Genomic DNA, 23,110 nt, shown 5'->3' on the forward strand with positions numbered 1-23,110 from the left:
TCACTCCCAGTTTGTCTGGATAACCATAATTTTTAAAAATTTCAGTCATGCAGCTTGTTTCTAGCATGGCCTCACTCTGCTAATTGCCATTTAGTTCACAGTGAAATAACTGCACTAGGGACTTCAGCAAAGCCCAGATGTGAACTTTTCTACTTATACAAACTACTGGAAATGGCCAACACTGCCTGACAGATGACTGGAGGCACTAAGTCTGATGTCCTGCTGTTTGGCTCTGCCCATTGTGCTCTGTGGAAAGATTATTACCTGTAACACTCCCTGTACTAGAGTTCCAGATTTCACTTTTTGCATCAAGCACCACTGGCAGGAAAATCACTGGGATGGCTCACAGTAGCCCACAGGCACAGGGCACATGGGACAGAATGAACCTACATTTATTGGACTAGATAAACTTAAAGGTCCCTTCCAACACAAAGTATTCTATGATTCTTCTGCTTCCCTCTGATGGCTTTACCAAGCTGCTGCTCACCCAGCACCCACATACCAGTCTCAGGTGCCTTGCCACTGCTTCAAGATATTTGCTCAGTTCAAACACAGGAACTCTTGAATGCTGCAAGAGAGCAGAGGTAGTCACATCACCTTCAATCAGCAAAATTAGGGAAATAAACTAGAGGGAAAGACTGCCCAAAGAGTCAGTGGAAGCTACACTGCTGAAGCCTACATGCCCTGGATCACTGGTTGGAGGCTCCAGATGAGAAGCTCCAGACAGAGGCAACGTTCACAAATGACACTTTAAGGCATCTGCTTTAAAGGCCAAGCTACTGTTTAAAGTTTTAGGAGATACTGGGGTATATTTCCCTGTTTATCTCAGTTTCATGCAGTTTCAGATTCCACTTTACACTAGAAAAACTGAAATTTCTCTTTCAACGTAATGGCACTTCCACCCTGTGGCTAGGACCTTCTCTGCAGTACAAAATCTTTGCAGACATAGTTTTCACAACAAAATCTCTGAGTGGAGATATGGTGTATACTGGCAAGAGATTTTTGCTAGCAGTGTTTATACCAGCTACCCACATGACATAAGTTATACCTCTAAATAGAACTTTTTGCTGGTATAAGAACATTTACCAGAACTGACAGTATAATTAGTGGTATGTTTCTCTTCTTCTCTTCTGATGCTCTTAGCTGACAAAGCTGTATATGCAAAATGTCTTGAATGCAGACAGACCTACTACTTCTGGGGAAGCTGCACAATGGCCAGCCAGTGATTCCAGCATTGATGAGGGAGTGGAGGGGGCTGAAGCAATACAGCCATGACACGCAGTGAAGCAGACTTCTCATGGATCCTGGGCAACATCCAACAGTAAAACACAAAAATCTGGGGTGGGATTTAGGGTTGCAGGTTGCTCCTACAGAAGTTCTTTGGAGTCAAGGTGGAAGGAAATAGAAGACAACCACCAATGAAGCTAGTTTTGCAGTGATTTAAGATGCCTAAATCCTTTCACTCAACATGCATACTAAACTCTCATTAGCCTTAAAATATTGCAATGATCAGAAAACCTTCAGTATTGCACCTTCCCACCAGACTATGCCTTTCTCATCCAGATATACTCCTCATTTGACCAAACAATACACAATTTTTTCTTCTCTTAACACCCTACAATTACCAGAATTCCTGGGAGGGCAAGATAGAAAGGCTTGGAGGACCAGGCTCTAAACTCTCTTGCACAACATTAATAATATTACTAGCTAAATAATGCAATCATCCTCATTTTAAATGCAACACAAAAAGATCAAGGCTTCATTCAAGGTGGGATCAGTGGGCAACACCACTAGGTTTTAAAAATAATGTTTACAGTAGGCAAATTTGATCTGAATAGTTGAAAGAATAAATTTGGAAGACCACTGGGTCATTTTTACAGAATCCTTTTTGTAAATGTAATGGCACTTTGTCCTGAGTTAGTCTGGGATAGAGTTAATTTTCTTCTGAGTATCTGGTACAGTGCTGTGTTTTGGATTTAGGATGAGAACAATATTGATAATGCACTGATATTTTAGTTGTTGCTGTGCAGTGCTCACTCTAAGTCAAGGGCTTTTCAGTTTTCCACGCTCTGACAGTGAGCAGCTGCGTGGTACTTAGTTGCTGGCTGGGGTTAAACCACAACACATTGTAATGAAAGTTACAGGACATACACACAGAAATGAGAAGATTAGCGTATATAAGCTATGATAATGTTTTCTGATGAGTATTGAAAAATTCCTGGAAAAACACTTATTAACTATGTAATGTTTTATAATACTGTTAGGTGAGTGATTTCCTGCTCCAAGGGGAAACACATCCCTGAAGTTAATATCTCTGGGTTGCACTCAGGGATTGTTCCTATGCATACACATGCTCTTAGTAGTTACCTTGTGTGTGATGATGTAAAAGGAGGTACAGCACCTCTGCTCTGTCAAAACCAAGAGACATTACATAGTTTTGGTATTATAGGTAGGTGAGAGAAAAGGTCATAGAGAAGATTTCTGGTGTTTGCTTTTGAAGCTTTAGTTTTATCCAAGGATGAGGGAGCCCGAGTGTCTCTACCATAGCTGAACCAGGAATGTTCCAATCTTTATTGACAGCATCATGGTAATGCAGCAAGGATTTAATGTTGCATTAGATGTTTTCATCCCAAATAATTTTATTTCTAGGACTAAATAATCTCCAGACTGATTTAAGAGTGTCCATATCACCCTCCACTGAAGCCAGTGAGAACAAAGTCCCCAACTGCGTACATCTACTTGCTAGTTGCAGCGTGCTTACATTTACTGAGATTTATTTAACTGATTTTCAGCAGAGCTGACTGGCCATGTGGATTTGCAGTCTCATGGATTGCAATTTGAGCTTTGGGATATATCTAGCTTGCACACTGAGACCAAAACTGCAACTTTGTACAGCTTTTAGGTGCTTGTGGTTAGGGTAAAGTAGCCACTTGGTACCATGTACACACTATTTTTAAGTGCTGACCTTGCCTTTGATCGCTTTCTCATGCCTTCCCCCACATACAGCTCACTAACCCAGCACAATCTACTTCTTTCTCTATGGCAGTTCCTGAGGTTTTGTTGTTGGTTTGTTGTTTTGTGGGGCTTTTTAAGGAGGGAGATTCTCCTTGCTCTTAACAAATTTGGAGAACAGACAAATACTAGTGGCTGCTAGTCAGGCTCCAGTAGAAAAAAAACATGGAATAAGGTAAATAAAGGTTGTTCAACTCAGGCTTTTTCTGTAACATATTGAGTCAGCCCTACTTCAATGACCCAGCACTGGTCTGAGTTGTCTTTGCTCACAGTACCACAGGAGCCCATGCATCTGAGGTATGCAGGCATCTGGATCTGCTCTTTTGCAGTTCTGCAGGAGTAGGTGCTTCATTTCACTCATAATTTTAAATGTCTGCTTTGAGATAAGGTTAAGTGACCCCCATTGGTGTTTTCCATTGATCATAAGGAGAGTCAGGGGTGCTAACTGTACCTTGTAGATTCAAAGGTTTGATAAACCAGTCTTGAAGTCATAAATGGAGACACCAAGGCAGAGATGAGGGACCTTACCAGAAGAAACTCAATAGCCTTCCTGCTGTTTTGTCCAATGGACTGTTTTTGCATTTTACTTTAGAGAGTTCTTGAAGAAAAAAAGAGAACAAAATCCCAAGAAATTACTTGGACATAAAGGACCCGACTTCTTTCTCCCCGTTCCCAGTTCAGGACTGTGACACTGAACTACAGATCAGGCTCTCTCCTGATTCTTCTCCTTCTTGCTCCAAGACTTTAGCATTTACGCTGCACAGGTCCAGCTTTGGCAGGGTAGGAGAGACACTACCTACACAGGCAGACTGAGAAAGCTGGATTAGTTCAGAAGATAAACCAGTAAAAATTGCTATTACAGAAACTTCCTAACACAGTATACAGATAATAAAATGGACATTTGTTTTCTAGAATAAAAATACACCAAATTAAAATATTGTACATTTAAAAATTCTTAAGGACCTCATATTTTTAAGCACAAATGAATGTGAAACTGACATCATTATTATTAAAGTCAAGAAAGAGATGGGTAGAGATAATATACTTGGAGATAGTCATGTTACCTCCTTTAGGGAGGGAAACATGTATGCACATGTGCACTTGTATGTGTGCAAACATCATGCAGTGAGGGACTCAGGAAGAGAAACAATTTTATTTTCCTAGAGTCACTAGCAAAAAAGAAATATAGATTATGGTGTACTTTTCCTTAAATAAACAAATTAAAGCTTGCAAATTAACAATGTAGAAATTCCTTCATTGTATCAGCACAGATTTCTGAAGTAATAGACTATGATATACTTTATAACATGATGAATTTGTAAATGTTTAACGAGTAAAACAAAGCATATTATCTTAATCTAATGGAATAACCTTTTAAAACACACCTGAAAGAAAACATTAACTGCTTGATGCAAATGGTAGCTGCTGTCTTGACTTTAAGCATACAGCAAATTAGCTCATGTTTAAAGCTTTAAGGATTTGTTTGGGCTTCTTATAGTTTTCCTGTTTGCCTTACTGTTATCCTACCATACTATCTTCTAAGCATGGGAAGTTTACTTGGAAACGTTTATTTATTATTTTCAGTTGACCACAATTCCTTGAGATAACTGTTTTAACAGTGCCTTTATGGCTGGGCTGTTTCAAGTCAATGTGGAACACCAAAATTATCTTGAGTCAACCAGTTGAATTTCTTTGTGATTCTTCTCTCAGGACTCAGAACTTTAAAAATGCTATTCTTTTCTTCCCTGAGGTCATTTTCCAACAAAAAAGAGCTACTGGGCTTATAAGCAATCTATTCAAAGCTTCTTTAAGGCATTTTATTTTCATTGTGTTCTTGGTTTTATGACTTTTTTTCATGGCTACCCAAATAATTTTCAGCAAGTTACAGCACAAAGTTTCACTAATGACTGCTCAACAACTATCAGTGAGTGGACTCCAGGTTTTCCAGGCCATTCAGATGCTGCAGACTGCCTTCAGACCCAGGAACCGCTGCAGCCAGAAAAAGCTAACTCCTCAGAGATGGAGAATGTGAGCAACCACGAGGGTTTCCTACAGGAACCAAGGAGACATTACATGGATAAACTTGGTATGTCTGAAGTAAAATAATTCATGATCCAGTTATAAACCAGCTCACCACCTACATAAATCTGTTTTCGGAAACCAGAGTTGGTACACACTGACACTCTCCCAAACCCAAACATTGCAGTAGTCACATCACAACCATGAATCACTTGTTGGCACATCATAATGACTATCAAGTACAGATGATGTATTTTGGGGACTCTTTATCAAATATTATGTAGAATAAACTTCTGCTCTATTATTACTAGTAGACTGTGACTTTGTGTAGTAAGTTTAAGATCCAAGATACATATATCGAACACAATGTAGTCTATGTCCTAAGCTACGTAGAAGAAACACACAGCAGAAATAAAAAGCCACACTACCCTCACTCTTTGCAGCTGGTGAATTGAGGGACAGATTTGCTCTAGATTTCACAGCAATCACTGGCAAAGCTGAAAAATTACTCAAGACCTGTGTCCTAACCATAAAACCACGCTTATTCTCCTGGCATAGAGAGAAATGGGAACACGCCGGAGATGCAAAGCAAATGCCAAGTTGTAGAATGGGCTTCTGGAGTATTTTGCTCCCTAGAGAGAGATTAAAGTCTTGCAGTACATATAAACACCTGCCTAATGATGACAGAATTGAATTTATTGCTTCTTGCAGCAAAAATGCCTCAGAAATAAGATACTAAATGCCCTATTGAGATCATCCAAAACAGCATGTGTTGCAGTCATCACAAACTTCAGGTGATAGCCTAAAACATCTGCAGCACATGTACTGTGTGAACACCAAGGCGCAGCTCATAGAAACTCCACCTGAGACTCTCCAGAGATTGTAAAGTAGTTGAGATGTGATAAGACTTGAAAGAACACCTCACTTCGTGATCTTCTACCACTACCCTCACACAGCAGCTCCAGTGGAAGCACTGCCAAGTGCCTAAGCTGTGCACCCTCTCCTTCAACTTATCATACTCTTAGGTTAGTGAAAACACATTTCTGAGGCTGGGATAATAAGCTTGAACAGAGACCTTAACACAGAACTGCTGCACCTTTTCCTTTGGGAAGCAACTGTCTTCTATAAGCACTCACACCACAAAGTATTTCTAAAAGAAGAAAACTGGGCTCAAAAAATGTTAATCAAATGCAACATTTTAAACAAATCTTCTTAATCCTCTTGACGCATCTACGTGGTCAGAAAACAAAACTGTATCATAATCAGCAGTCATTGGAACAAGCAGTTTGGATAAAGGTAATGTCTTTCAACTAAATCTATCAGTGGTGTTAAAGGTGAGGGACTATAATTTATATATTGCTTGTAACATGGTTAAATTCTTGGTAGAAATGGTGAAGCAATCTACACTGCAGTTATTTGATACTGTTGGATTTCATTTATGAAAAAAAGTTTTCACGAGTTTTTATTGATAGAAGATGTAATCCAAATGGTCAGTTTTGGCTGGAGAGAGTTAATCATGCAGGCTGAGGAGGAACCATATTTGCAGATCATAAATTTGGCAAAAAGGATCCATGTTTATTTATTTTAATTTCTTATCCTCTCGACAAAAATCCCTATTTTATTATCTGGAACAAGTGGCAAATATTTTAAAATATGGTCCTTAGAAACTACAAATTTAACTTCATTCCTCAGAGCCCAGGCCAACAACAGCTAAAAGAAAGAAAAAACCAAACAAATCCTTGCCCTGGTTCACCCTTTCACCACCTTCATGATTCCGTTAGTCTCAGAAAAACATAAGAGGACTGGTGAACATTGCAGTGTGCCAGAGAAGCCAGTATACATGGGCTATTTTAGACCAAAGGGAGAAATGCCTTCTGAAATGCCAAAAGCTTCCATGCTGTTATACCAGAAAAGTGCCAACTCACCTTTTCTGCTGGATCAAATATTATGGAGAGAGAAGGTGTCTAATAAGGGCAGACCTTGGTCATTAAAGACATTATGTACTGGACAAATACAACTTTCAACTCCTTTTGGAAACAGTCCATCTTAGTGCACAAAGGCAATATGCTTGCAGGGCAATAGAGAGCATGTGCCAGCTTCAGCTCTGGACTGACTTCAGTTTCTAAGCTGGCTTGGAAAGTAGATCCAAGTGAAGAGGTTCACAGTAATGTAATTCCCAAGATGACAATGGCACAGAAGCTATGTTCACTGCAAAACCAGAGCAACCTCAAAAAGAAAAAACTCAAGAGCTTTTAGATAAAATTTCCTATGAGTACCTAGAAAACTAACTGGATTAGGCAGCCATCTGAGCTCTCTTAGCACTCTTGAGAGTATGCCCATCTTTTCCTATCAGAAACACCCCACACTGTGGCATTAGGGAGAGCATGTGAAACAAGCCACTACATAAAATCCAATCCTCAGGCTCCTTCTGCATCCTGCTATTAGATTTCAGATGTCAGAATATCACTGCCTTCCCAGTAGGATCCGATTTGCGCTTTTTATCCATTAATTTGTCTAATCCATTTTGAAATTCTTGATGTGTTCTGACTTCACACTTTCTTGCAACAGCCAGATGTAGAAGTTTATTACAGGCTTTAAAGAAAGGTACTTTTAAAAACCTGTTTTTAATTAAATCCTATCAGTTTCAATACATGTACTCTGATCTAGTACTGTAGGATTCAGTAAACAAGTTTAACACTCATCTTAGGCCTTCTTGATGCTGGAAATCAGCTTCATAGAATCATAGAATCAGCCGGCTTGGAAGGGACCTCTGAGATCATCAAGTCCAACCTTGACCCACTACCACCATGGTTACTAGACTATGGCACTAAGTGCCACATCCAGTCTCATCTTAAAAACCTCCGGGGACAGAGAATCCACCACCTCCCTGGGCAGCCCATTTCAATGCTTAATTACCCTCTCTGTAAAGAATTTCTTCCTAATATCTAACCAAAACCTCCCACGGTAGAGTTTAAGGCCATGCCCTCTTGTCTTACTGACAGCTGCCCGGGAGAAGAGACCAACTCCCACCCAGCTACAACCTCCTTTCAGGTAGTTGTAGAGAGTGATGAGGTCTCCCCTGAGCCTCCTCTTTCCAGGCTAAACAACCACAGCTCCCTCAGCCTCTCCTCATAGGACTTGTGCTCGAGTTCCTTCACCTCATTGCTCTTCTCTGGACCTGCTCCAGCACCTCAGTATCCTTCCTGAACTGAGGGGCCCAGAACTGGATACAGTAGTCCAGGTGTGGCCTCACCAGCGCTCAGCACAGGGGAAGAATCACTTTCCTGGTCCTGCTGGCCACACTGTTCCTGATACAGGCCAGGATGCCATTGGCCTTCTTGGCCACCTGGGCACACTGCTGGCTCATGTTCAGCTTCCTGTCAATCCAAACTCCCAGTTCCCTCTCTGCCTGGCTGCTCTCCAGCCACTCTGTCCCCAGTCTGTAGCGCTACATGGGGTTGTTGTGGCCAAAGTGGAGAACCCAGCACCTGGTCTTATTGAACCTCATCTCATTGGAATCATCCCAACTCTCCAGCCTGTCCAGGTCCCTCTGCAGAGCCCTCCTGCCTTCCAGTTGATCGACACTCCCTCCTAACTTAGTGTCATCTGCAAGTTTGCTGATGGTGGACTCAATCCCCTCATCCAGATCATCAATAAAGATATTAAACAGAACTAGACCCAACACTGATCCCTGGAGGACACCGCTAGTGACCAGCAGCCAACTGGATGCAGCACCGTTCACCACCACTCTCTGGGCCCGGCCCTCCAGCCAGTTCCTAACCCAGCACACTGTCCCTGTCCAAGCCATAGGCTGCCAGCTTTTTCATCCCTCCTCAGCTTTCCCTCTAAACTGAAGTAAAATCCTAAGCTGCTATTACTTCCTTGTAACAAATTTAATGTCCTTTTCCATAATTTTTTTTTTTAAGAAAAAAAAAAATATGCTTTTCTTGAGATGTGGAGTTCAATTGATGCAATACTCAAGATGTGGAGGCATGAAGATTTTCTACAGTGTCAAAATGTCAGTTTTGGTCATGTTCTCAGTACCATTCCTGATATAGGCAATTTTGGCTGCAGCTGCACCCTGAGTCAATGATGACAAAGAACTACCAACTCAGTACAGCTTGGACTATTCTAAAGCACCACCGAGTTGTTTTGGAGATGCTTAAATTAACTCTGGATGAGAGACTAGATCACACAACAGCCAGATAATACCATGTAGAGATGCTTGCTTAAGCCCTAGAAGATTTATGAAGGCAGTATGTAAACTTGTCCTAGATTTGGCAGGAGCTTGTCCGTCTAGGATGCTTTCAGTGACAGTGTATTGGGTAAAGGCAGGCAGGACAACAGTCCTCCTGTGCATTTGAAATGTCTTCAGAACAATAACTCTCTTGGGGAGCCCTTTCCTCTCTCCCCAAGGCATGTGGAGCTCTGTATCCGATGTGAACAGCATCTGCAGTCCATCTACTATAGAGTTAATAATTATCAGAAAAAAATCAGTGACTAACAAATTCACTACAATTTAAAACTTGTTTTCATTCACTGAGAAAATTTATCAGTACGCCATCTGAAGGGCAAGGTATAGCTGTTATGTGACAGCAGAGGATGGAAAGTATGAACTACTTCCTCTTCACCTAGTGCTGCATGTCTTCTGCCTCCTGAAGTACACCACTGATGCACCTCAGAAAATATTTATGAGTTCTCATTCAAATACTTCAGCTGATAAATTTAATATCACATTCCCTGGGGTAAGCAAAAAATAAAATATTGCATTGGCCTTCGCACATGTGGAGATTATATTACTTTACAATGAAACCCAGCAAGCTGCACATTACAGTTTTTACCACAATCTCCTTGGTAGGAATGTTTCAAATATGTTGCATATGTGTGAATAGAATATAAGCATATCGAAATCCTTTGAACACTGTAATACATCAGACACTTGAGGTAGCGAGAAAAAGGAAAAAAAAAAGGAAAAAAAAGAGCCTTCGCCTATCTTGGCTCTTATCTGGTCTGTGCTGTCCTTCATATGTTTGACGCTGGTGTTCTCTGGTCTCATGGATGGTGCTACTTACAGCATATGAAGAGAACTTCCAAACAACTGGCTCCTTGACCACACCCCCCTAACTGTTCACTCTTTCATTATATCGGCGAAGGAAAGCAGACAAGAGTACTTGCCCCGTGTAGTACAGCTACCAGAAAGACAGATTAAAGGCATTGCAGCTGTACAACAAAGTCTATGGGTCTATGCAAACACATTTCCTACACACCGTAAAAGCTCCAACATCTGACGTGCTGGCGTTTTACAAGGCTGCAGCACTGGAAAGTGGGCATAGAAACCGACAACATTCAAAGGCACCGAAGAGTCACATTCCACTTTGTTTCCTGCGCTGCCGGCCCGTCGGGATCACCGCGGCACCTGCTCCAGCCGCCATCCTGGTGCCTTGGCCGGGGCTCGGCTGCCATCTCCTGCCTCGCCGGGGAAGCGCCGGCGGGAGCCAACCCCAGCACGGGGCCCTGGGAATGTGCCCGAAACTAGCACGCCAGGCAGCCCCAGCACGGATGCCCGGGGAGTGAGCGAACGACAAGCAGAAGGGGGCTTGTGTTCCCCGTCCTTCCATAGGGCACCATTTCCCCAGTTTGCGAAATTATAATTCACAAGCTACAGGCACCTGTCCACGTGAACATGCAAACCTGAGACCCTGCTAAACTCTATTTTTCATGAATAAAGAATGCATGGCAGCTGTCTATGCTTAAACCAAAATGTCCATAGGTATGAGCATTCATCATCCCTAAAAACACAAAGCATCAGCAAGTTGGTGCATTCAGGAAATGAAAACACACCATCACCTCCCATGTGAACATTTCCATACCAACCTTCACCTGGCAACTTGGTGGCAGAGACAAAGCTTCATCAACATTTTTAACCGCAAAACCAGTCATCTTTTTTGGTGAGTTTATTGCCTTTTTCTTTTTTAATACATTGCAGCCTTCGTCCCAGTAGAGCCCTAGAACTTTCTTGGGGTCTGCTGGTTTGCCTTTGAATGTCATAAGAAAACTGTAGAAATAACAGCACATGACTGCATGCTTAAAGAATATTTATATGCCAAGAGACTTGAACAGGATGGCATATGCAGCCTTTTTTTCCAGGCTAATATTACCTTGAGCTTTGTAATCTGCCTTAAAATGGCACATGCATGCATGCATCTTCATTCTTCCACTCAATTCTGTCTCTTGACAGTTCTCCTTATAGTTTGCCGCTCATTTTATGGGTCATTACTGGCAAGAAATCAATGGTGAGCCAGTGTCATCTCCAGGCTCACTACCAGATTCTCCTGTGTTTCACTGACTCAGCTTCTTGCTATTCCTTGCTAATTTTGGTCTGTCTCCACATACTATTAACTATGCTGATCAGTCTGTCTTTTCTTTCCCACACATCCAGTCCTCTCCCTTCACCCATCATCTTCAAGTGCTTCTTCTCTCCCACCACCTTCCTATTACATCTCAAGTCCATGAATGGAAGTACTCAAACGTCCCCTATCAAACACCTTACATTCAACAAGAGTTTTAGAAATAACTATGTTGCTTTAACTAAAGTTAAAAAAAAAAAAATTTGAGACCTTCTATAAGAAACAATTTCAGGTCACAGCAAGTAAGCTTATCAAAATTCTCAACAATGTAATTAGGGTATTATGAGAAGGTCTAGCTAATATTACCTACATTCACAACCACACTAGCTCAGTCAATAATGGTATGATGGATTTTATCATAACATTATGGAGATAGACCTACAAGGGGCACTGCAATTCCATCCCTGTTTCTTGGTTGCAGGTCACTTTGACTAGAAGTTTTTCTTCTCTTCTCATTATAAGCACTCATATCTCATGACCAAACAGCAGGTTTAGGGGTGTTTTCACACAATTCCAAGTAGAAGAGGCATGTATATTTCAATTAACTTTCATTTGAAAAGGACATGTAAATGGGCTTGAGGGTCAGACAGAATGATGTTCCTGTTCACAGGGATCAAAAAAAGATCAAGACATGATGGTTTTAAGAGAAAATGTTAAAAGCTGTCATGCTGATTGTAAAACAACTGGTTAGACAGCCATGAGGGAAGACTCAGAACCAGTTGAGATTTTATTTGGAGGGGTCAGCCTCTTGCAGAAACAGGAGTTGAGTTTATATGATATTTAAAATACAGTAGCTTGCTAAATTCCATGCATTTAAAGGCATTTCTTGTACATGTACTGACAGTGTATTTTGCTGCTCTGAAAAAAGCAAAGCTGAAGGGTGTTACTTGAATTTTGTCCATTCAAATAAATGGATGAAAAAGAGAATATATACCATAGCTCGTACTGACATACAAACACTTTTATATATATGGATATCTGAGGGTGTTTCATTTTTTTGTGGAGGGGTTCTATAGAATATGACCTCCATCCCCTTAAACACATACTTTTAAAACTAGAAACATTTGGTTTTTTCCCCACCCATTTGCCTTCCTAAACCTGTCCCAAGCATCTGTATTATGTTATTCAACACACTGGCTGCTAACAATACAATCAATATAAAAGGTTACTTAGGGGTCATGGCTTTTTTCTGTCCTCAAAATATAAAGCTTATTTTAACAGGGACTTGAACTCTTTCACTGTGGAAAATGTCTCAGAACCATTCAGGTGAGAAGAAAAAAAAGCATACCAGAATTACATTTTTTTTTGAATAAGAAAATAGGAAATTGCTTTAATAAACATACTTTGTGCATCCGTATAAAATAAGTTTTTTCAGCTTCGTAACTCGGTGGTAAGGTTTTACAGGGCAGGAACTTGGCAGGCCAGGCACTAAGCTAAATGCCTATTATTTCATCACTTTTGACAAATAATATCTGGCTAATTTTTTTTTTAGAACATTGACATAGAAACTCTAGCTATCTACTCCAAAGACTAAAACTTACCTTACAGACACTCGCCTTAGTCAGACTACAGCAAAGATGAATGGATTCCTGACACTGGCTGAGTTAAAGGACTACTTGAAGGTAAACAAGTAATCAGATAAGCAAAATAATAGCTAGGTTGATTTGTACATAAACATTTTACCCCTTGTAGATATATTTTTCTACGTAACTCTGCTTTGTAATAACTTTGTACATAACTCTGCCTAATAATCTGTCAGCAATATGAAATATTAAATATCAATAAAAAGATTTTTTAAAAACAAATCAGGTATAAACAAAATTGTATCAGTTTGTAAATTTTTTTCAGAAAGAATAGTTGTTACTTCCAGAAAGCACCCACATTTCATGTAATGCTGTGTTGCTCAGAGTTCTCAGTGAAAATATTTTAAATACTTTTGCACACATACTATAAAAAGTCCCCAATTGCTTTTGAATTGGAAGAGGAAGGGAAAAAAGCTCCTAACGACAGTGATTTTCAAATTAGTTTCTGTTAGTTCATATATTATATTATAAGTGTCATATATTATAATGACACTTTCAGAATGATGAGGAGGAAGTATGATAACCAATGGCTGAAAGTTCAGATATCTGTATAGTAATTTTCTTCCATAAGAGATTATATCATAATTTAGAACAGATCAGAATACATGCAGCAACTGATGTGTGTTTACGGCTTCTTCTAGGTGAACTTGCATTCAAAATCAATGCCAATGCATCAAAAATTATTCAGGCATGGGGGATCATTATACACAACAGCATAGCAACCACTCCATCTACTCAATTTATTACAGACTCAAAACAAGCATTTGCTTGCTGACCAATGGCTGAAAAATTTTCTGTGTATTTACTTAACTCTCTAAAATCCCTGAAAAAATAATTTGCCATTACTTCCGTTTTCCTTAAGGCTAAAAAAACAAGCCAGTCACATCTGTGCTCACCTAACATCCACTATCCGGTTCAACGGCCTGACACAACATACAAATCCTAGTGAGGCTTCACATCACAAACACATGATCTCCAAAGGAGACAAGGCTGACAACCGGATGTGTGTTCAGAGTTCCTTCACATTACTAGCTGAGATACCTTTGCGAGATCTCCAGGGAAGGAAGCAAATTTCAGCAAAAATGTTTGCATCAACTTCAGTAACACAGACACATGAGGAGCAGTGGCTCACAGGTAGGATATCCAGGTTTTCCAAAACAAACAAGGAACAAAACCAGACAGGTAGAGGCAATTCTAAATATGAAACATTATTAAATATATTTTTTCTTCATGTGGTATTAGTTCTCACCCTCCATAAGATACTAAATGTGTTAAATAAGACATGAAGATAATACTCTTGGTAAAGCAGACAAAATAAACAGTGCTCTCCATAGGAATGGTTGGAGCCCACAGAAGTGCCTGTGCAGTGCAGCTATTTGCTGCTGACAAGCCCCGATTCCCTGATGTTTGTGCAACTGCAAAACGTATCAGCATTACAATGGGACCCGGATATGAATGAGCTGTCCTAGTAAGCAATTGCCTTCAAGTGGAGCTTGTTTTCAAAATCTATTTTTTTTAAACATCACATGGTGTGTTCTTCCAATGCTCTCTAGAAGTCTGTACTTGCCACCTTCACAATGACTTACCAGCATTTCTTCAAAGCACTTCATTAGCTTTCTACTTCAAGCTGAAATATAATAATTTATGCCTGAACACAACAACCATTCCATGCAAAACCACCAAAACCTGGTATTTTAGTCCACAAAAAATTCAGTTAATTCTGCTGCTTTTGCCAACCAAAAGCCATGAAACATCCATTATTCATCAAACCATTTTGTATTTCCCCTGTTTCACAAGGAAAACCTGCAAGTGACGTTAAATATGATCAGCTAAAGAAAAAGTCAGGGCCAGTCTTGGAACTCTTAACTCCAAAGTCTCTAATTTCCAGTCACATGTTTAATACTGTCTAATCAGGTCCCTTCAGGGGATGGGTGATGGGTACCTTTAGGATGATGACTACAGATGGCTGTAACTTCAAGTGTAATCCAAAGCCTACTCCTCAAAAAATCCTGCAGGACATACCAATGCATTAATAAAGTCAACTGAGTCTTAATCAGTTCTCCAGTGCTGACTCTGCATAGGTTCCAAGGTCACTTGCAGGAAACAAATCACTACACGAAAAACTCTTAGCTTGATACCTAAGCACTTTGATTAGAAAATTTGGATCTCAACACAGCAAAAAATATTTAGGAAGTGTTGATTCTATTCCAACTGAATTCCAAAAGCTTTGCCATGAAAAGCTGTCATTCCCTAGTATTAATATTCATTGCTATGTAAAATCATGACATTAAAAACCAACCAACACATAAAGAAACATATTCCTGAACTTTTATTAAAGTATCATTCCACTGTAGCAAAAGAAATGCTGCCTAAGAAACTTGCTCGTGACTACAGCTCTCCTTACTTTAATCCCTTTTCCTAAGGGCTAACTGGTCATAGTTCACAGTAATTCAGAGCAAATGCATAACCCAGTTACTGCTAAAGCTGCCAATTCCAACACTATAAAGGCATTATATAAATCAAGCACAAAAACCATTTTGATAAAGATGTTATTTTTCTCACACCACAAGTTAAAATCCATTAATTATTTTGTAAACTTAAATAGAGTGCTGGACTCTTCTCAACCTGCTTGCAGGTTTGACATGTATGAATTCAATCATGGAATAATTTAGGTTGAAAAAGATCAGAGTTCAACTGCAAACCAAACACTGCCAAGCCCACCACTAGACCATATCTAAGTATCACATCATGTGTCTTTTAGCTATCTCCAGGACTGGTGATTCCACTTCTCTGGGCACTGTTTCAATGCCTGAACATTTTCCTAATACCCAATCTCTTGATGTTCTAAAAATCTCTTCAGCCTCCTTTTCTCCAGGCTTAAGGGTGCCAGCTCCCTTAGTGGTTCTTCCTAAGACTTGTGCTACAGACCTTTCACCAGATTTTGCCGTCCTCCTTCTGACACACTCAAATACCTCAATGTCTTCCTTGTGAGGGCCCACAAACTGAACCTTAGTAGGTTGTGAATGCTCACAGAACACCATTTCATTTACCCAGCATACCCTATTTCCTCTAGTGTTATAGTTGGACAGGAAATCTAGTGATGATACAATATTTTTAAACAACTTTCCCCATAAATATTGGGGGACATGCAAAGGGAAACTACTTCAGGTATTAAATACACTGTATTTACAGCCTTCCACATCCTCCAGGTACTACCAGCCAGACACTTTCAGAATTTTACTCAAGGTTATCAACTTTTTTTACTTACCCTTTTCAGTGATAGTTCCTTCTCCTTTCACTCCAAGATCATAATCTCAGAACTACATCTAGACAAACATTTTTTCCTTCTTCCATCAATATCCCTCCTATTTTTCCAATAGCAAATCATAAAATAGTCTCCTCTGAAATGTTAATATGTGTTGGTATTAGTGCTTTACATCACAAGACATCATTACTAGATGTGGAAGTAGGTGTCTTCTCCATTCTCCTAGGTCATTTTGTGTCAAAAAGTAACAAAATGAAAAGCTGTGTTTTAACGAAAAAGCTAAACATCTGGAAAAGCTGTTTGCTAAGTTACCTCCTCAAATTTAAATGTCTATGAATTTCATCTTTTTAAAAATCTTCACCCACTACCCTGGAGAGGCTTCCTGAATTGCACATTTGTTACACTGCATCCAGAGACACAAGGAATTCAGACTACTCCCAACTGATAAAAAAAAAGTTCTAGTTCAGTGGCATATTCAGTTAAACAACTTTCAACATCTGCAACACAGAGGCCATTGAACCCAAGTACTGAAATCCACCTTTGGATCCCAATTCCCTTTGTCAATTTAACCCTGATAAACAGCCAGCCAAGGAAAGGCAAACCACAAAGCCCGTTAGACTGCCACCATCACCAGTTGCAAACAATTCTTTTCTCTATAATGTAGCTACAAATGTTATAAAAATTAGAACAAATTGCATAACTATTTTATCCAAAACTCTTGGAAGATGCACCTTAAGATAGGACAAAAGATGAAGCATGTTTTAGTGTGCTTCTGTATACAAGTCACATACTCAAAATTATTAGCCAAACTCAACTGACAAAGTTTGTCAATATTTAAGACTCTCAACTCCATTCAAGAAATACTCCCTCATTCTCAATATTGAGAAATAAAGTAATTTAATGAAATGAGATCTGCAGCTAAGGCTCCTATCTACCGATGACCTCTGTAATTTCAACTACATATTGAACAAATCCAAGCGAAAAATTTAACAGTTGTATATTTGCGTTAACTTCCCTCAATTTGCAATACTAGCTTGATATTAACTTAAAAACCACTTCATCTCCTTCATGGACAATTTCACAGAGAAGACTGAACGTACATCAAGTTCAGCAAAAGGATATAGACTTTGCCATGAAGCAGCCTTGAACAGATGACTCCATCATCAAGTACACCTGAAACTATTACTACAGAAACCTCTCAAACAATCAAAAGTCACCCTGATCTAGCTACTATAAAGCTGTGATAGGGCCAAAACTAAGGGACACATCAAGAGCTTAAATGAGAGCAACAAGTCCATCTGAACAGAGCTGGAGAAGATGCTTGCCTCCACACTACACGAACAACTGGGGATAACAAAAGTGGAGTTACAAACCATAACAAAAATTGAAGAGCCTGAGAACAGATAAACATTCCTATCTCCTCAGCCTGCTGGTGCCAACCCCGCATATTCATTCATGTCTTACAGTTTATCAGCATAATGGAGCAATTCCTTACGACTCCACTTAGACCTCTTCTGCAGGAAAGGTGAGACACATAAAACAACTCGCAGGAGAGATAAAAGCAATTACATTCCAGTCTCAATCCCACACATCTAAAACAAACAAACAAACAAACAAACTGGCAACACCACAAGTTCTGTACATCACTGAACTACTAAGGAAACCGAGACACTGGGCAAATTGGGAGTGCAACATTGCCTCATCTGAGCAAATGAGAGCTCTACGTGGCTACCTTGCCTACCAAGAACTACAGAATCAGAACAAGAAGTACATGACAGTACTTGTTATAAGATGCCAAAACCCTCAATCTGCCTCCATTGAGGCAGGGGAACCAGTAAAACATCTTGTGGCAACCGAGATACCTGAATAAATTAAGACAGCATTTACGAAATTCCTGCAACATCGCAGAAGACCTGGGTAACGGCTAAGGCCGCTCTCCTCATGTTTTAGCAGAGGGAGCCACATTTTCATCACAGATGCAGCTATACTTCAGGTTTTCCTTAACAAATTAATCAGAATCTCTGCAGAAGTACAGACCTAAGCACTACCAATGCAAAGCTAGTAATTAGCTGCCTGCATTTTTGCAACTAAAGCTGTGCAAAGTTCTCCCAGCTGGTAATCTCTGGGGTAGGAAGAGGAAATAGAAGCACCAGAGAATAGGAATAGAAGGGCTCACCATGATCTTTTTAGCCAACTGAGAGTTAACATACTAGTAAACTACACCAACACTTGCAAAGCGCTTTCATCTTCTGATGTTATCCTTTGTAACTCAAAGAACTATTCCACAGACACCCAACCATTAATCACACATACACTAGTCAGGTTTAAAATTTATTTTTCATTCATTTCTTGCACTTGAAGTACTCTTCAATGACATCTTTGGCCTGAGATTCCTTGCCATAGTCCTGTAACACAAGATAACCCATTATTAACATACAGACCCATTCAAATTTACAAGCTATTTTCAAAAGGACAAATGGGATTCTGACACTTTTTCTCAAGGCATTCCGAAAATTCCACATAAGTAACCTGAAGCAATCTGTCAGCTGTTTTTCCTTTTTTCTCTAATAAAAAGACTATTCTATTTCATTCAAATGTAACAACCATTGATAGGGAACTAAGAAGTCATCTGCTTAAAAGAAGTCATGTAAAATGTGTGAAACAGTTGCAAAAGTACGAAAACATACAGAAGACATTAGTCCTTATTGTGAAGCTGTAGCCATCTCATGGGACCTCAGAGACAACAAAGTCTTCAAGGCTCGTACTGTGGCTTTACTTTACCAGTGTCATTGTAAAATATGCTCCACAAAACATTTTTAAGTTGAGTGGACACATTGAACTGGCATCTTTTTTCTTAAGCGAAGCTTCCTATCTTCTAGTCAGGTCTTTCCTTTCAATGCTTACTGGCAAGTGGGCATAAAGACTTTAAGGACACAACCATTAAGTCACAAAATGTATGAGTGTTTTAAATAAACATAAAAGGGAATATAAAACATGGGAGCAGCTTATGTTCACTAAGTTCCATTTAACAGTTCCTTATCTAAAGCAACCTTGTGTTTACTGTCTATTTTCACAAGTCAAGAAATAATCTATAATTAACATAATCTTACTTTGACAACCACACAACTGCAGCCCACTACTTTGCGAGGTTTTCCTTCTCTGTCGATCTTGCAGAGACCTACCCATTCGCCCAGCTTCTTGTTGTCATCAACCTGAGGTGCAGAGCATTGCATCACATTAGAACTTGCCATTTCTAACATAACTGGGTTCAGCCCAAAAGCTGCTGTACTGTCAGAAGCTTTGGGTAACGGATGGCTGATTTCCTCACAGGCATCAGCAGAGGGAGCCAAAGTATCATCATCGTACAGCTTGTGCTCTCATGGCAGGACTCCTCCTGTGCTCCACCCACTCGCAGGAATAATTCTATGCCTTGTTATACAGGACACAAGAACTCACTTTTAACTGTGTACTGCTTGTATGCCAATCGCACAGAACCAAACAACCTCTGCTAAAAGAAATTTTGCTTAGATAAGCCATACACAGAATTACAGCACAGTGTTTTAAAGATTCAGTTCTCTAAATGTTGAAACAAGCAGCATAACTGTTATAGACTTGTGTCTTAAGTTGACACTTACCTTTATTAAGTTGATCTGATGTTCTGCACAGAGTGCTTCAACTAATTTTACATATGTGGGTTCATCACAATTTGAAGCCAGAACACAGAGATGGGCTTGGCGTCTAGAAAAGAATGAAAACTGACACATGTACTTCAGACAATACTTGAAAATTCTTTATAATAAAAATCATAAGTGAAAGAATTCAGCACATGCATTTCTGGAGATCACTTCCTAAGCTTCATTTTTGGCTATGAGACACCATATGCTTTTGAAATACTAAATATACTTTTGACATCATGTATCACTTCTGTTTTTAATATACATAACAGGCTATTCATAGTTAGCTTTATGATCAGATTCTATTCCAGTTTTGAAAACTTTCAAAATCCCACTAAATAAATTCTCAGCCATTGGAAAAATGTCTAATGACGGATAAACATGAGGTCCCATAAAGAACTGGTGTCACTGTCAGAAAGCAACCAAGTTACAAGTTGCTTTTTCTTGTTTACCACAGATTACAGTAATTTAGCATTAGAATTGTAATAACTAAAAGCTTGAATTTCCACATCAAGGTGTTATAAGCTCTTCAGAACAATCTTTTTACTTACGTTCAAAGAAGCTGTTATGACAGGGCCCAATTCTAATTAGGATCTTTGTATACTGTGGTACAATGTTAAGACACCAAAGGGATACCTGACAACAGAGAGAGCTGAGTAGGTCTTCTATGCTTAACCTAGTGCAATGTGACCTCTACAGACAACACTGGTTTTCTCTGTGACTTTCTGCATTATGAGTGTCACCAGAATGTCAGAAACGTTTCAAAGTAAGAACCATCACACCCAAACGTGTATAAACATTATCCTTTGAACACACAGCATATGAAGCTGCAGGTGAACTCATAAGAATTCTTACAAACTAGTTGTCAGTCACCTAAATTGTATTTTTCTTCCATTATTTAGCACCTTGTCTTAGAGGTTTTTGCATACAGGTTTGTCAGACAGTAGTTATCACTCATAAAACGAGTGAAGGGGTATCCGACAAACTGTGAAGTCATCACCCAAACACTGTAGCATTACCCTAAAGCACCTTCTGTTCTTAGAAGTGTGCTTCTGCATATAAACACACATAGGTGTGTATGTATGTGTATATATATGCATATATATAATAGTGCTTCACCCTACAAAGACCATAACTGATTACCACGGTTCGCACATGAGACAAGTTTATCATTGCTTTAATACTGTACCAAGCAGTTATCTACAGCTGCAACACACAGACAAAAAATGAAGACAGAAAAAAAAAAACAAACAAGTTATGATTTAAGTTTTTTTCAAATGCTAAACCAACTCTTCCAGGTTAAGTCTGACACATATTTAACCCAATTAAAATCTCAGAAAGTTTTGAGAAAACTTTATCACTTCTGAAAACACAGGGTTCTTGAGCCCCAGGTTTTAACAGCTACATGCTGCAAGCACCATTCCATTTTCTTCACAAAACCCATACACCCACATGAACACTTGATGGCACTGGGGTCACAGACAGAACCTAATACACCAGATGATGCTATTCTCGAAATACAGATGCTAAACTCGATGATTCAAGACCACAGTTAAAGACCTCAAAACAGAGATTACAAAAGACAAAGATTACTGGCAGAAAACTGTGGTCTTGTAAAGTTTTAGACTGAACACCTGGACAAAGTGACCATTGTATGTGTTCAATGTACCTCATCACAACGTACTTCACCCAGTTTTGCTATTCATCACAGAAATAAACTGGTGACACAACACTTACTTGTCCAAGGCTTTGGCTGCTTCACGGATACCGCGAGCAAGGCCATCATGGATAAGTGCGGTCTTCAGCACTTCTTGCAGGGCGGTGTTAACATCCATTACACCTCCAGCAGTAATGCTAAAGAGAAGACAGACAATGTTCTGATTGTGCCAACCTCTTACAGCTATAAGCGAAAACTTCCCGTTCACCAGCAAGCATCCCACAATTAAAAAAACACAGAAGAAACACAAGTCGAAGAAGGAAGTCAAAAGGGTACTGAGAAACGATGAGCTTGAAAGAGACCAAGGCGCTAACTCCTGGCGAGCAGCGGGCCGCGCTCCCTCCCGCAGCAGGGCCGCCATGCGTTACGGGCCCTGTCGGGCGGCTCCGCGTCCATCGCCCGGCCCCAGCCTGCAGGGAACTCGCCGCAGCCCCGCGCCGGGGCCCGCGCAGCCCCGACGCGCCGCAGAGCGAGACCCGGCGAGACGTGGCCCCTCCGCCCGCCGCCCCCGGCCCCGCTCACCCTTCCTCGGCCATGGCGCTCTCGGTGGGTGTGGTCCCCGCCCGGGTTCCTGCTGCAAATACAGACACAGGCCGCCCCGGTGAGCGGCGCCGGCCGCCCCGGGGCCCCCGCCCCGCCCGCTCCCGCCGCGATGCCCCGCGGGCCGGAGGGATCCCGCCCGGACGGGCCCCGGCGCCACCGCGAACACTCACCCGGCACCGCCGCGCGCCGCCGCACGAAAAGAGAGAGACGTTGCCGCAGCGCGCTCTTATAGCGCCACAGGACCCCGGCCCGCGCGCGCACGCGTGCGCGCCGGGGCTGTCCGCCGCGGTGCCTGATCGGCCGCGCACACCCCCCACCCCCGTACCCATCCACATGGAGACATGGGGAGGTTGAAACCAGGGACTGGGGACATGGTTTGAAACAGGAATTAAAGGATGACGTAAACAGCTATAGGAAACAGCTGCAAATTGGCTTTGTCAATATATTTTATGGCGATATCTGTACTGTTATCAATAACTAACCCCAGCCTGCAGCCGCAGCAGAGGCACCTCTTCAATGAGGATTAAATAAAGTTTCACAAGAAGTTGGTTATTTTCTAGGGAAAGAATAGTGCAAATTGAGTCTCTGAAGGAATATTATCACCCAACGGGTTCCTTAAGAAGGAAAATTGTTCTTTAATGGAAAAAAACACTCGGCGCTTAAAGTATCCATTTGATTGGGGAAGCAGCTTCTAGGGCAAAGCCAATTGCAGCAGCCGGACAGGGGCGCCTGGGCTGGGTCACATCGGCTGCCTTGGGGCAGCAAGTGCTTCTGGTGCTGCCATAGCGGTCTGGCCTCAACGTGGCACTGTCCGTCTATCGCTGGCAGCCAAGAGATGGGGAGCACGGGGGAACAGCCTTAATTCTCTGTCAGCGGGGCACAGCACTGAG

General features: G+C 40.8%; 1 protein-coding gene and 3 non-coding genes across 5 annotated transcripts; all 4 read right to left on the reverse strand.

Moving 5' to 3' along the window:
- Positions 1–18,604: 18,604 nt before the first annotated feature.
- On the reverse strand, positions 18,605–22,472 carry RPS12 (ribosomal protein S12). Of its 2 annotated transcripts, XM_032684025.1 has the most exons (6): positions 22,391–22,472; positions 22,200–22,251; positions 21,698–21,814; positions 19,922–20,024; positions 19,397–19,498; positions 18,605–18,691 (listed from the first exon to the last, which is right to left on the reverse strand). In XM_032684025.1, exons 2-6 carry the CDS (start codon positions 22,211–22,213, stop codon positions 18,629–18,631), a joined length of 399 nt encoding a protein of 132 aa, XP_032539916.1. In that variant the 5' UTR covers positions 22,214–22,251; positions 22,391–22,472; the 3' UTR covers positions 18,605–18,628. The 2 variants fall into 2 exon arrangements, with proteins under 2 accessions (XP_032539916.1, XP_032539917.1); XM_032684026.1 differs by lacking the exon at positions 22,200–22,251 and having other exon boundaries at positions 22,391–22,469.
- LOC116785325 lies at positions 18,998–19,132 on the reverse strand. Its single transcript, XR_004356485.1, has one exon. It is a non-coding gene; the product is annotated as a small nucleolar RNA SNORA33 (small nucleolar RNA).
- LOC116785326 lies at positions 19,569–19,655 on the reverse strand. The gene has a single exon (XR_004356486.1). It is a non-coding gene; the product is annotated as a small nucleolar RNA SNORD100 (small nucleolar RNA).
- On the reverse strand, positions 20,892–20,966 carry LOC116785317. Its single transcript, XR_004356477.1, has one exon. It is a non-coding gene; the product is annotated as a small nucleolar RNA SNORD101 (small nucleolar RNA).
- Positions 22,473–23,110: the final 638 nt, after the last annotated feature.

The sequence above is a fragment of the Chiroxiphia lanceolata genome, chromosome 3, assembly GCF_009829145.1.
Source record: "Chiroxiphia lanceolata isolate bChiLan1 chromosome 3, bChiLan1.pri, whole genome shotgun sequence".
Lineage (NCBI taxonomy): Eukaryota > Metazoa > Chordata > Aves > Passeriformes > Pipridae > Chiroxiphia > Chiroxiphia lanceolata.